Source organism: Syngnathoides biaculeatus, chromosome 17, assembly GCF_019802595.1.
Source record: "Syngnathoides biaculeatus isolate LvHL_M chromosome 17, ASM1980259v1, whole genome shotgun sequence".
NCBI lineage: Eukaryota > Metazoa > Chordata > Actinopteri > Syngnathiformes > Syngnathidae > Syngnathoides > Syngnathoides biaculeatus.
Genome location: NC_084656.1, coordinates 19,262,746 through 19,278,342, shown reverse-complemented (window position 1 = coordinate 19,278,342; position 15,597 = coordinate 19,262,746). Strand labels below are relative to the sequence as shown.

Sequence of the window (15,597 nt, the reverse complement as noted above, 5' to 3'; positions counted from 1 at the left end):
AAAATCTGACATTTTAAACTGTAATGGGGTCAAATTAATTGAAAGTGATATATTTAAAAAAAAAAGTTAAATATAGATTATTTTTAAACTCCAAAAAACATTGAATGAATGAAAATAATATTAATAAAGGGAGTGTGAAAAGTCAAAATTAATTAAAAAATATATCCTAAAAATAAGACCTATAGAATATGAATGAATGAATATATTTAAAAGTATAAAAGGGACTTTAAAAAGGGTGTGACTTTTTTTGTTAGCCTTTTAAGTAGAAGAGGGTTTAAATACATTTTTAAATGTCAACAATATGTACAAGAACAACAAAAGGAAATTGTGTTTTTTAAAATTAAAAAAAATATTTCTTTTAAAGAAAAGAAAAATCGATATTTTAAAACTGTAATGGGTGAAATTAATTGATACATTTAAAAAATGTTAAATATAGATTTGCAAAAACATTGAATGAATGAAAATATTCAAAAATAGAAAAGGGACTTTAAAAGGGGGGGTCGCTTTTTAAAGTAAAAGAGGGTTTAAATTCATTTTTAAATGTCAACAATATGTATAAGAACAAGAAAAACAAATTGTTCTTCACATTAAAATGGTTTTTGTTATTCAAAGAATATTTTATGAATTTTTTATTTTTTAATTTTTTTAAATTTAATTTTTAGGTTTTTTTCTGTAATGGGGTCAAATTAATTGAAAATAATACATTTGAAAAAAATTTAAATATAGATTTTTAAACAGCAAACACATTCGATTCAATTGCGCGTTCTCCACACTTGGTCATGAAAGCCGATTCTGATTCTGATTATGAATTAAAAATATGATGCAATGGGATCCATTGACTGCTAAGTGATTTCAGGCAAAAAAAAAAAAAAAGGGGGGGGGGGTTCAGCATTTTGCTTGGAAAATTAAAAAAAAATTTATAAATATACGTCTATAACGTAGAACAGGAGCAGACCACAATGACGCAACAATTATAAATAACTTCACTTCTATTATCTACACTGCATTTTTTTTTGGGGGGGGGCAGACGTCACCCCCCATGTACAGTACGACAAAAGCGGCGGCGCCGCAACTTTTTGAACATAATAAAGCCATCACGCGAGAACAAAAAAAAAAAAAATCAAACATGTGTTCCACATTTGCGGCGACAACCGCCCAAAAAAAAAAAAAAAAAAAAAAAAAAAAACTTCCCCGTTTCCCTTCCCGACTCGCACGAAAAAAAAATGACACGTCGGCCGCCGACTTCCTGTCGGGGGGTGGGGGGGGGGGTCATTAGCGGTTGAGCGTGAGTGTGTGTGAATAGGGTGGGGGGGCTGCGGGTCAGGATGCCAAATTAAAAGGGAAGAGCGGCGTGTGCACTTATACCCGCTCGCCCCCCCCCCCCGCCCCCAATCGCCGATAATGGCACGAGGAGGGCCACTTAACGAGTAATCACCGCCCCCCCCCCCCCCGGGCGTGTCCTTCATTCCATCCATTTCACCCCCCTCCCCCCCCAACTCCCTCTAGATTCCTGCTCTGATCTCCAATCATAAATGAAGTGCAGATCAAGAGCAGGGACAGTGGACCATACACGCACATTATCCCCCCCCCCCCCCATTTTTTTTTTTTTGGGGGTGGGGGGCAGGCATCCCATAATGACGGAGCTCTTTGGTGAGGAAAGAGGCCAAGCAGGCCCTTTGAATGAGGCACGACTCTGTCTAATGCGTCGGCCTCGTACGCTTTGAAGGGCCATTTTGTGGTCGGGGGTACTAAAACGAGGTCACGGCGCGCCGGCCCGCCCCTCTCCCATCTCGACCTGCACGCCTGGATTGCGACCGGCGGGGGCGTATTAGACACTTATTTTCATTTAAGGGGGGGGGGGGGAGTCTTAATGTCATTCCGGACCGGTTCTGGTCTTAAAAAAAATAGTTTGGATGTCATGCCCACGGATATAAAGTTGCAGGTGTGTGTTCTATCTGTAATTATGAGTGTGCCCCTTTAAGAGCGGAGGGGGGTGGGGGGGCGGGCGTGTCAGGTAAACTTGGAAGTGGAAGAGGGCTGAACAGCTATTGACAGTTCAATGAAAGCGAGACCAGAGTGGTTCCGGCCTATAAGCCGCGAGTATTTTCCGCGCACGCTTTCAACCCTGCGGTTTATGCGGCGATGTGGCTAATTTTTATCACGGAAAAGCAGAAAAGGTAAGAGTGAGACCGGTGGAATGTATGTGCCGAGGAAGTGACTTTTACCGGTCCGGCCCAGTTAAGCGCTGTGCTAGCGTGTTACTGCCGTGTCTCAGTGATTTTTACCGGAATGTTTTTTTATAAACCGGCCCTGTTAGCGCGGCGGCGCTAGTGTTAGCGTTAGCGCGGCGGAGCTAGCGCGAAACCCTCCGTGTGCCGTCTTTCGTTGTAAATATCTTCTTCGTCTTCAATGTCGGTTTCATGTCGCAAATCATATTTCTGCACTGGAATGAATTGAAATGCTGTTGATCCATTGCAAACAACATGTTTTTTAATAAGAAAAACATGTCCAGGACATATATTTCTCTTTTTTCATTTTAGTTTGAAAGTACACTTGAAACTGAAAACTGAAAGTGGCAATAAACAGGACTTTTGCAGAGGATTGAGAATGTATGGCTGTCAGTATTGTTATATTCTCTGTCTGCATGCGCTGCTGCACCTTTTGTGTTCAAATGTGTTTTTTTTTTTTTTAAATTGGCCTATTTTTTTTCCAAATTATTTCTTCACAATCTTCCAGACTTTTGCTTGTTGTGAGGTAAGTTGAGTTCGCCGCCAGCATACGGGCGCTTGTATCTCAAAGCAAAGAAACCTCCGGACAAAGGCTCGTATCTCAAGTCGGGCACCACGGCGCTAAAAAGTGAATCTTCCGCAATATGTCAGGTCGGGCTGTCAAGTACTTGTGGCGATCCGCGCTAATGGACTGCTAATAGAAGTGAATGTTGCTCCCCCCGTAGTGGGGTTTATCTCATGTCACAAATCATCTTCCCACACTGGAATGAATTTTATATATAAATAAGAAAAACATGTCCACAACATGTATTTCTCTTTTTCTTCCTCCAGTTTAGCTTGAAAGTACACGTCAACTGCAAGTGTCAATAAACAGGTTTGAGTAAGTATCGTTATATTCTCTGTCTGCATGCGCTGCTGCACCTTTTGTGTTCAAATGTGTTTTTTTTTTTTTTAAATTGGCCTATTTTTTTTTCCAAATTATTTCTTCACAATCTTCCAGACTTTTGCTTGTTGTGAGGTAAGTTGAGTTCGCCGCCAGCATACGGGCGCTTGTATCTCAAAGCAAAGAAACCTCCGGACAAAGGCTCGTATCTGAAGTCGGGCACCACGGCGCTAAAAAGTGAATCTTCCGCAATATGTCAGGTCGGGCTGTCAAGTACTTGTGGCGATCCGCGCTAATGGACTGCTAATAGAAGTGAATGTTGCTCCCCCCGTAGTGCAAAGTGTCACATTGGGTCTGATTAATGACACCCCCCCCCCCCCGCCACTCCTGCCCCACACTTGTCCATCGCTCCATACCTCCACCTCCCATCCTTCCGCTCTAATCTGTCTGTTCCATTTGCTTCCTTTTGTGCCCTCGCCGTCGTTTGCCGTCGCGCCGCGCCACCCCCCGAGCATTTTTCTCGGGAAGGGAATCGACACGAAAGCCAATCCGCAATGTCAATTTTAGCTCCTGTGGCTTTATAACAACGCGACATAGAAAAACTTATAGGGATGGGGGGGGGGGGCATGTTTCCACCAGTGGGTGCAGTCATATATAACTTAACACCTCATCAGGAGCTCCATTCTCACTTGTCTTTACTGACGTCATGCTGGTGTTTTGTAAAAATGAAATATGGCGTCCCACCCCCAAAAGCCGAGACTAAACGACTTGAAATTTGACAGATTTGAGACTGGAAAGTATAACGGCCACTCGGAGTGACATCATCATTTGAGGGTGGCGGAGCCAAGGGAGGGTCGAGGCGAACGTCGCCCCGCGAAACCGGGGAGGGGCTCGCGCGTTCCGGTCGCGGCGGACGGCGCCAGAGAACAATGGCGGCGGGACGAGGCGTGGAAATGATTGATTGGGCGGGAAGTTGGTCGTTAGGGGAAGCCAAAATGGAGTCCGTCAGCAGAGGCGCTCTCGATTTGGTCCCGACTGTGTACATTCGGAATGGATTCGGGTAGCGTCCGACTTGATTCAGACAGCAAGCATGGGTTTTTTTTTTTTTCCGTTCTTTTCTTTGTTTGTTTGCTTTTCCGTTGAGTGGTGCAACTGGGAAATGCATCACGGAAGCATACGTAGAATAAAATAGAAGTGGAGATACATATTTTCAGCTGGGAAGAAGGATTCTTCCCGATTCTTCTGCCGACGCAAGTGCAGCTTGAATCACGATTCGATTCAAACGCGTTGCGCAAAAAAATACAATCCAAGTAAAAATGATACCCAATTGTTTCCAAATAAATGGTTTGAAAATAAAACGTTCAACACAACTGAAAGCCAGACAAAAACATAATGCGTGATTTCAACATCAAATTTAGTGATTTAGTACATAGAACCACTGCAATAGAAAATGAATGCGTCGATGTCCGCAACATTAAAAATGGTGTATATTTTCTATATCAGAATCCATCATTAAAGTGCCACTGTCGTGAAATGCATGATTTTTGAAATGTTATGAAAAAAAAAAAAAAAAAAAAGGCATCATCATCACCGTTGTCTTCCCGATGAACTCCCGGGACAGAGAGACGACATTTACACTGCGGCTTTTTTCCATTTCCATTTTGTGCTTATATCATTTTTTTTTAATATCACTTTCCGTACGTCTATTTTTTCATACGGACATCGAAGTGAATAATGTTATATGTACTTTTCATGACAATATCCATTTTAGAAAATGTTTTCAGGCATGACACTTGACCTTTAAGTAAACGAGCAAAACCGCTTGAGAAATATGAATTCCCGACTTTGAATTTGAACGCGCCCTGCGATCGTCTGGGCAACCGGTTCCGCCCGTTGACTGCCGGGGTAGGCTCCGGCGCTCCCCGCCACCCTCCTGAGGATAAGCGGCTGAGAAAATGAATGGATGAATTTGAACGTCTAGCGGAGAGAATATAAAACACGCACAAATATTAAGTCCTAAAATAGTGTACATGTTTTTTTTGCCCCCCCCACCCCTCATAAATACTACATGGCATCAAGTGCAGGGGAAAGCAGCGAGCTCAGCAGACATATTTTCCTCATTAATTATCGCTCGACGCCGCACACCCCTGACCCATCGCCCGACACTTTCCGAACAGTTGCCGCATATTGTTTACCCAACGCCCCCTCACTTCACCTGAGCGGCACAACGCGGAATCTCAATATCCCCCCCCCCCCCCCCCCCATAATTACCGCCCGTTGCCGCCTTTTAATCGCGTCACGCTGGAAGCCCGCCGAGGTCGGCCGGGGGCCACCGTGTGAAGTCATACCGACCCCCCCCCCCCCCCGCGGCGCGCACAATGAGCGCATTGTGCCTTCGCTCGGAGAGTGACCGCTACGCTTGTAGCGTTAGCGCCCCCCGAGGAGCAAGTTGTCAAGCGGTCGGGTGGGGGGGGGGGGGGTAAAGCCTCGCAAGAATCATAATGATAGGAATAACAGTCGCTTTTAACGGGCGTTCTTCGGGGCAGCTCGCGGGGGTCGGCCGACGCCGAGTCGTAAAGTCCGAAAGTGCGCCGAGTCACGGCGTTTTTAGAGACTCGATACGTGAAAACGTCCTTTAACTTTTTACGGCCATCGAGAACCCCCAGAGGACCCGCACAAGAACGCCATTGTGGAGGGGTGGCCGGGGGGGGGGGGGGGGGCATATCCCAGGGAGGCAACAATTTATATTGCAAGTCAATATGAACTGTTTTTTTTTTTTTTTTTTTAACACAAAACAATAAACGTCTATGTTTTAAGTCGGATTTCGGAAAAGAAGAACTTAGCAATGCCGCGTCAAAAAGAACAAGCGAGAAAAATGGACGCTTGGACATATTTTAGAACTAACGGAAGCAAGTTTGATTTATTCTTATGATTTTTCATAAACAATTTGGGGTGGCACAGTAGGTCGATCAGCTGTTGGCCTCACAGTTCTGAGGACCCGGGTTAAATCCCGGACTCGCCTGTGTGGCGTTGCATGTTCTCCCCGGTGCCCGCGTGGGTTTTCTCCGGTTTCCTCCCACATTCCCCAAAAACACGCGACGCTCTAAATTGCCCCTTGGTGTGATTGGTTTGTCTCTGCGTGCCCTGCGATTGGCTGGCGACCGGTTCAGGGTGCACCCCCACCTCCTGCCCATTGATAGCTGGAGTAGGCTCCAGCGCTCCCCTCATGAGGATAAGCGGCAAAGAAAATGGATGGATGGATAGATATATATACACACGCAATATAAACGTCTCAACTCATCTCTTGCTCCTTGCAGAGGAAAAAGAATACATGGCTGTGAAGTGGCTACTGTTATATTGAATATCTAAATGTGTTGCTGCAGCCTTTGTGTTCAAATATCATTGCGTGTCCGTAGGTTTCCATTAGGTCACAGGTGTCAAACTGGCGGCCTCGGGGCCAAATCCGGCCCGCCACATCATTTTACGCGGCCCGCGAAAGCGAATCAAAATTGATAATCGTGTTCCAATGTAACATATATTGGAAGCATTTTTGTCACCAACCACAAATATAGGAGTTAAAGAGTTAATTGGACACTCTAAATTGTCCCTAGGTGTGATTGTGAGTGCGGTTCTTTGTCTCTACGTGCTTTGGGATTGGCTGAAAGTCAGTTCAGGGATTACCCCGCCTCCCGAATGAAAACAAAAGCGGGTATTTTTGCTCAATTAGCGCGACTGATGGCGCCCAATTTGGGCAAAGGCGCCGTGGTTTCAGTTTCTCAGCCAACACCCTAAACCAGGGACGTCAAACTCATTTTTCTCGCGGGCCACATTGCAGTCACGATTTTCCCTCAGAGGGCCGTTATGAAATTTTTTAGCCGCCTCATTATATTTTACACATGAAATTCATGAACTCCTTTTGTGATCAGAAATCAAGGGTCATGGGTTTTCCGACTATTGTGGATGTTTGGTAACACAAAAATGCTTGCGGTAACGCAACGTTACCATTTATATGACATGGCTGTTTGAAATTTGAAATTTTTATACAGATTTGAACAAAAATCACGGTAGCTGATACAGATGATTTACCTTCGAGGGCCACATAAAATCATGCGGCGGGACGGATGTGGCCCCCGGGCCTCGAGTTTGACACCTGTGTCCTAAACCAATGGATTGATGGATGGACGGACAGTCAGATGGATTTTTAAACTATAAAACGAGACCGATTGAACGGTGAGATAACAGAAGGGTTAACAGTACAATTAGAGTGCCAACTAGTGGCCTGGAATGTACATTAGCAGCCCATAACCGACGATTTTTAATCAACAAAAATGATCATTTTTGTTAAATTCTGTGACCACTTGCGAGTGCTTACAGTTCATAATCCTCTTTTCTGCTCTTTGGACTTGAACACAAAAATTACAGTTATTTTAAAAATAATATACAGTATTTTTCTATGCGTTTTGGGCGTCCAACCGCGGTCTATTTTCGAGCGACGGCTTTCTCTCCGAGACCAGCGCCAGCGCCCAAGTTTGCCCTGCGTGGCCGTGTCAGTTGGGAAAAATATGTTTTTGTTTATTGCGAGACTCCGTTCACACAATTATCCTTTTTTTTTTTTATTTAGCACGTTTGACCTTTTCTTCAAGTCACTCTGTCATTTTCCAGGAATTAGCCTCTTGAAGCTCGTGATTGGCTGAAATGAATTACAGTAGGGAGGGGGACGGGAGGGGGGGGGGGGGAATGGCGCCACCTGTTGCTTTAGTCGAGAACGCTCTTAAAAAAAACTATATGAAACACCGTGCATAAAATTAGAGATGTAACCGTAGCTTTCTACGAGCGCGGCGGCTAATGAAATCGCAACCGCCGCAATAGTTTCGCGGTATTCGCTCCGCGCCCCCCCGACCGGATTATTACACTAAGCCTCGCACGTACGCACTCGGGCTTTTGGGGGGGGGGGGGGGCGCCGGAGATACACCTGAAGTACATTTGTTCTTGCACAAAGGCTTTCCAATCAAGATGCTGTCACGGAGCGCCCGGCAACCTCTCGGGCAGCTTCTATCTGCCTCAAGCTGTCTTCTTTGTCACCGGTTCGGAAGGTTAATGAGAACTCTTATTTCCCAGAACTCACTCACAGCTAGGAGGAATGAAGGGCGGCGAGGGTGGGGGGTGGGGGGGGAGGGGGGAGCGATGGTCAGTACATGTTAAAATGAGATTCAATGTACCTTACACACAAATATAAAACTTGAACGGGTTCCCCCAGCGGACCTCCACCAAGGCCCAAATGTGCTGAGCTGGACGAGAACCACATTGTGAAGCACCTTCGTGCTGAGAAATTAAGCGGAACATTTCATCCGGATCCGGATTTTCGACTGCCTTTTCCAATCCGTAGCGAGGCAGAGTATGGACGGAGCCGATTTTTTGAAAAGTGAGAGACCCCACACGAAGCGGGAAGACACGAGGTAAAATGTCCTTACCTCCGGTTTCTCCACGGGATAAATCGGTTGAATAAGTGATTCTAAAAATATTCAATGGGTGCAGCCCTTCACCACACACGTGAGAATTCGAAAGAACTATCCAGAAAAAAATTGTCGTCGAAGAAAGAAGATGATAAGCTAGGACAGGGGTGTCGTACTCGTTTTTATCGCGGGCCACATTGTAGTTACGGTTTCTGCCAGACGCCCATTACGACTGAAACCACGAAAATCTTTAATTGACCCATCATATTTACACATTAAATGTATCAAATGCTTTTGGCATCAGAAATCAAGAGTAATGAGTTTTTCAACTATTGTTGATATTTGGTAACACAAAAAAATGCTTGCAATATCTCTTCGCCATCATTTATGATATGACGGTTTGAAATTTTGTTTCAAATTTTAACCAAAATCATGGAAGTTGATACAGATGATTTGCCTTCGCGGGCCACATAAAATCGTGTGGCGGGCCACATCTGGCCCCCGGGCCTTGAGTTTGACACCTGTTAGCTCGGATAACTGTTAGCTTATCTGGTAGTGTCAAGTCGCTTCTCTGGCTTGCGTTACGTTTCGCGATCGCACTATCGCGAAGGCTGTGTCGCTCCAATCAGCGTCGGCCGCCCACAAAGATTTGCAATCGGAAATATTAAACGGGTTTAACGTTTACATTTGCGGGGGCAGAAAATCACTGTCCCAAATCTGAGGCTTAACCACACGCAAGAGTGAGGCAGAGTACGGACACGCCGATTGTTCACATCTTAACCGATTTTTGAAACGCGAGAAGACCCCACACGAAGCGGGAAGATTTGATGTCAAATGTCTTTTTCCCCCGGTTGTTCGACGGGATAAATCGGTTGACTAAATGATTCTAAAAATATTCAACGGGTGCAGATCGTCACCACACGCACGTCAACTATCCAGAAAAAAAATTGCCCGGATAACTCTTAGCCTATCTGGTCGCGTCGGCCACACACACGCAAAGATTTGCAATCGGAAATATTAAAAATCACTCTCCCAAATCTGAGGCTTAACCACACACAAGAACAAGGGGTCACTTTTAACACACCCCACACCACAGGATCACCAATCGTATATATCCCACCCACGCCCCCAAAAAAATCCCTTTCTCGACTTTGCTCTAGAGAGAGGCGACCGATGCTCAAATTTGACCCGATTATCGGTACCTGTGTACTCCGCTTGAGCACCGGCGGTGTTTTCGGTGAATGGCTTTGATTGTGCGGTCCTTTTTACACTAAACACGTGAATCTCCAGCGATTTGAAAAACGAGTTGAGCTCATCAGTGCGCCTGAATTAGCCTGTTAATTACACCGCTCTAAGACAATGCTCTGCCGTATCGACCTCTTAATGGTCAGAAGAAGGGCCTTAGTCCCATCAAGTCAATGACACAGGGTGGAGGGGGCGAGGGGGCGATCTCTGGGGCTCTGGTGCGGGTATTATGTCATTGCGACGTGCCCCGTTAAAAGAAACCAGACCCGTTATCCCGCTCCAGCGTTCCCTCTTTTCGCTCATTAACAATGCAGGCGCGAGATGAAGGTCTGGCGCGGCCAGATAAGGCCGCCGCTAGCCAGACGGAAGCGTGCGCTGCCTTTGCAAAGCTTCGACTTCTGTGGTACTTCAAAAAAAATAACATGTCTAGGGAGGGGAAACATCCCAGAAAGTAGTCAGACAATCACTGCGGAGACTCGTGGAGGCCACAGCGAGACGCTGAATTATGCTTGTCAGTAAGACACGCGGCAGAACACGAATTAGCACGCGGAACCACGGAAAAGTGACAGGTCGGACGGACAAAACAGCTCCATATTTCCATCTGTAGTTTTGGTTTTTGTTTTTAGGGGGGAGTCGCCAGAGAAGGGAACGTGACGTATCCTCCCCCCCTTCCCCTCGCTCTTGCGAACACGCCAGCGAGCCTGGCGACTTACGCAAAACGCGCTAGCAAATAGCACAGAGCAGAAGATCCAGTAAGATACGAAGAGAGTAAGTTTGCGTCAGCGAATCGGTTGCCGCCATATTAATTTCGGAATTTTCCAAAACGGCGCCGGTATCGCTTCCATCAAAAGTCGCCGTTTTTCGGGGCAAATTGACAGGAATTCCCAGGTAATCCCGTTGAAGACCCGGACACCCCCTCCATTTCCTTTTTATTTCAATTTTTGATTTTCAAGATGGCTCCATCAGCTGTGTGAAATTTTAGAAAGCCCAAAAAAACACCTTTCAGTCTTACAAAAGATAAGCAGGAATTCAAATAGAAACCGCGTAGACTATTAGATTAGGAATTTTTGATTTTTCACAGGAAATTTCAAATGATTTGGTACGTCAGCAGTTGTTTTTTGTACCAATGTATGTATTGAAATTAACATATGCAACCAGCGACGACAGTTAGCATGTCCACAAATGGCGAATACTGTAGAGCAGCTAGCTAGTAATTTCCACACAGAGCAGCAAAGTCATTTTTTTGAGAAATACTCAAACAATTCGATAGTTTGCATTTTTACTACTGCAAATGTAATAAAAAAGCAGTTACCTGTGCAAATATTTGAAAATAAATACTGTAACCGCATTAGCGTGAAATCGGCAGTGAGGTCAACCGCTAATGTTAGCAGCTGGCTTGCTAGCTAGCTAGCCGGCTAACCAAAATCGAGTCATTTTTCGCTTCCCGTTGAGTTCCGGGTGGCTTGTGACGTTATCGCAATGCAAGCAGGAATTCAAATAAAAACCGTGTAGACTATTAGATTAGGTATTTTGGACTTTTCACGCAAAATTTCAAATGATTTGGTGCGTCATCAGTTGGTTTTTGTACCAACGTATGTATTGAAATCAACACATGCAACCAGCGACGAGAGTTAGCAAGTCCACCAATGGCGAATATTGTAGATTAGCTAGCGAAGTAGATAACTAGCAAGGGTAATTTCCACACAGACCAGCAAAGTCATTTTCTTGAGAAATACTTGAACAATTCAATAGTTTGTATTTGTATTTTTACTACTGCAACTGCAGTTTAAAAAAAAAAAACAGTTACCGATGCAAATATTTGAAAATAAATACTGTCATTGGATTAGCGTGAAACCGTCGGTGAGGTCGACCACTGACGTTAGCAGCTGGCTTGCTAGCTAGCTCACCAAAATCAACTCATTTTTCAGTTGCCGTTGAGTTACGGATGGCTTGTGACGTTATTGCAATGCTCAGCGGGGAGTTTTATGTGAGAAGGGAGGTGGAAACAATAAAAAAAAAAAAAAAAAAAAAAAACCAAGACCGGCCTGGAAATGTTCTCACAATAGAAGCGTCAGTCAGCCTTGTTTTTCTGGGAACGAGGAATGTTTTCCCTCCGTTTCCCCTCGTATGACATCCACATACAAATCCAATTGAGTTGAGGTCACGTAAATGTCTTTTTTTTTTTTTTCATAAAAATCCCTCATTATGGTAGTCTATTTTTTTTAAAGTCAGTAATTAAAATTGGCACATTTTTCCTGACATATGGTTATGAGTAATTATTTTGTATCATGTGAACAATATTCATATGGGAGCACTGCTTTAGAAAAGAAGCATTCAGTCTACAGTAAATAAAGTGTGGTACTTTGTACAGTTTGTCCATTTATTATTTCATTTTTGTTGTGAATTATGGGCTTTTTTAAAAAAATATTTTGTCACAGAACATAACCAGAATTTCCCTGACTGGACTTTTCAGCGGGTGTATTTTCATGTAAAGCAAATACCAGGACAACATTGAAGCACTAAATGAGCACACAAAAATGTCATATCAATATGATAAAAAAAGCCACACTTTTAATGCCAAATTCACAATGACATGATCTTAACCTGCGTTTTTTTTTTTTTTTTAATTATCATTGTTATTAAATTCACGGCTCTCACAAGGAGTTTGTAGCCCAACTTTAGTCCTCCCAAAAAAAAAAGTCATGCGGACTTTACCTTGAGCCAGGCTGGCGCGGATCACGACCAGGAGCAGGAGCGGCAGCAGCCCCGGCAGGGTGAGCATCTCCGGCGGGCACCTCGTCGCCTGTCTCCGGGCGTCTCTGTCAGCGTCGCGGCCCATGACGGAGGAGCCGAAACCGCGCTCCCTGATTGCGGGCTGGCTGTTGGGTTGTTGGTTTTTTTTTTGTTTGTTTGTTTTTTTTAAGAGCTGATAAAACAAATTATAATAATCAAAAAAAAACAGCCCTTTATTAAAAAAAAAAAGTAGCGACGTTAATCAATCCAAAACAGTTTTGTGGAGCTCCACCCGATCGAATCTCGCGTCCGCTTGCTGCGTGCACTTGAGCGGCTCACTTGTGGATCCAAGTCCCCCCCCCACCCACCCCCACAACCGGTTGCCCGGACCCACGCTCCGGTAGAAGTCGGCCGACTTCGCGCGGGTGTCTCGCGGCTTCCTCCTCCTCCTCCTCCTCCTCCTCCTCCCCCCCCACCACCACCACCACCCCCTTTGCACTCCGTTTGCAAATTCCACGTCGCGAAGTGGGAGTTGGCTCCGTCGTGCGACTCGCGACCGTGCGCGCTTCCTTTCCACTGACTGCGCGGACTGAGGAGGAGGAAGGCGAGGAGAGGCGAAGTCTCTGCGGGCTACCTTTGGCTCCTGCAGCCAATCCACGAGCTCCTGCAAAGTGGCGGCGCGGTGACAAAAACCTGGCCTGGACGACGCCGGCGAGAAGGAACGGACGGAAAGTGGAGGGCGGGGGGGGGGGGGGGAAAAATAAAAATACAGTCGACCCCCGTTAATCGCTGCAGGTTGGAACGCGAATAGCGCATAATTGAATCCCGTTAGAATTGCTTTGGGGGTGGAATTTTTTTTTTTTATTTAATATGCTTCAGTGTTGCTTTGACTTATGAGTTTAATTTGCACCAGGTTGTGCTATGAAATCAAAGCAATAATATTGCAACTTATTTTTCCCAATTAAAAATGTTTTTTAAAAAAAGCAGTTACCTTTGCAAATATTTGAGAATAACTACTGTAACTGCATCACCGCGATCGCGTAAAACCGTCAGTAGGGGTCGACCGCTAACGTTAGCAGCTAGCTTGCTGGCTAGCTAGCTAGCTAATCAAAATCAACTCAATCAAAATCAGTGTTGCTTTGACTAATGAGTTTAATTTGCACCAGGTTGTGCTACGAAATCAAAGCAATAATATTGCAACTTATTTTTCCCTATTAAAAATTATTTTTTAAAAAAGCAGTTACCTTTGCAAGTATTTGAGAATAACTACTGTAACTGCATCACCGCGATCGCGTAAAACCGTCAGTAGGGGTCGACCGCTAACGTTAGCAGCTAGCTTGCTGGCTAGCTAGCTAGCTAATCAAAATCAACTCAATCAAAATCAGTGTTGCTTTGACTTATGAGTTTAATTTGCACCAGGTTGTGCTACAAAATCAAAGCAATAACATCGCAACTTATTTTTCCCTATTGAAAATATTTTTTTTAAAAAAAGCAGTTACCTTTGCAAATATTTGAAAATAACTAGTGCAACTGCATCACCGTGATAGCGTGAAACTGTCAGTAGGGGTCGACCGCTAATGTTAGCAGCTGGCTTGCTAGCTAGCTAACTCTAGTGTACAGTATTCTGCTTTATAAAAAAAAAAAAACATGCAATAATCACATCACTAGAGTGTATAGAATTAAACAGTTTGCGCATCGTGATTTCATTTTTCAGTTCAACGAGTGTTTGGGGGCCGATCGTTATGGATTTACATCACAAATACACGAATACGACAGTCACGCGGCAAAGTTAGTTCCACTGCAGTCGTGTGTGTTTTTTATTTTTTTACAGAGCTTTGAGATATGAATTTAATTTGTAAATCAAATCCTTGATCCATTGAATGATGTACTTTGTCAAAAACCATTGAGTAATTATATCAATTAATACAATTTAATTAATTTAAAATAATTTGCATAAATTGTATGGCCATTGTGTCGCTACCAATATGCCAAATATTTTATGTAAATGTATATACATATAGACAGCAGGGATTGGCTCCAGCACTCCCTGTAACCCTTGTGAGGATAAGCAGCAAATGTATATATATATACATGTACAATATAAACGTTTCAACTCATCTCAGGTCCTTGCAGAGGAAAAAGAATATATGGCTGTGAGGTGGCTCCTGTTATATCGAATATCTAAATGTGTTGCTGCAGCCTTTGTGTTCAAAAATCAGTTCGTGTCTGTTGGTTTTCCCATTAGGTCACAGGTTTCAAACTGGTGGTTTAGGGGCCACATCATTTTACGCGGCCCGCAAAAGCGAATCAAAATTGCTAATCGTGTTCCAATGTTATATATATTAGAAGCATTTTTTTGGTCTTTTTTTTTTTTTAGTTTAGTTCAGTTTAGTTCTTTTTTTTTTTTTGTCTTTTAGGCTTCCGTAGTGTCCGGTTCGTGTCAATCTCGTAGCACGGAAGAAATTCGCTCCCGCGGTTCCAATTAAAAGCCGTCTTCTCCACGTACGACGGACGCAACACCCGCCTCCCGGCGATTAACGCGGAACACGAGCTCGACGCTATCTTCCGGCGACTCAAATGCGATACGAATCCAATTCCCGCAGCCCTCCGTCATCGCGTTTCAGCTTCTGCCTTTCGTGTCGGGAGGATGCGGGAAATGACTCCTGTCTGGCCTTCGCCGGGATGAGCGGGGATCATTTTGCGTTTTGGACACTCGCATTCAAAGGCGGCAATGAGGTAGGCGCGCTTTTGCGCGCGCGAGGTGGCGCGAAGAGCGCGGAAATTGGCCGGCCCGGCGCGAATCCGCCGCTGTCGTCGCGTCCCGTATCGTCTCGGTATGAAAAGCCGAGGGAAGGGGGCGAGGTCGGGGTCGTCCTTAAGCAATCCCGAACCGACGCGCGTGTGAAACACTATCTCCGGACGCTTATATCCCACTTAACCCTGCCGGCGGTGTGTCACGGAGCGGGAATTCTCCAATCGGGCTTTATTTTTCCGATCCGCAATCCTCATATGACCTCATTTTTTTTTTGTTTTTTGCTGACCGGAGAGGAAAGAA

General features: G+C 44.7%; 1 protein-coding gene across 2 annotated transcripts in view; it reads right to left on the bottom strand.

Annotated features, from left to right (window-relative positions):
• The window catches only part of unc5cb (unc-5 netrin receptor Cb), a 167,258-nt gene extending 154,466 nt beyond the window's left edge, over positions 1-12,792 (bottom strand). For both annotated transcript variants that reach the window (XM_061801292.1, XM_061801293.1), the window contains exon 1: positions 12,525-12,792. In XM_061801292.1, the coding sequence (XP_061657276.1) occupies positions 12,525-12,648 (124 nt within the window). In that variant the 5' untranslated portion in view covers positions 12,649-12,792. The remainder of the gene's footprint in view (positions 1-12,524) is intronic.
• Between the last annotated feature and the right edge of the window lie 2,805 nt (positions 12,793-15,597).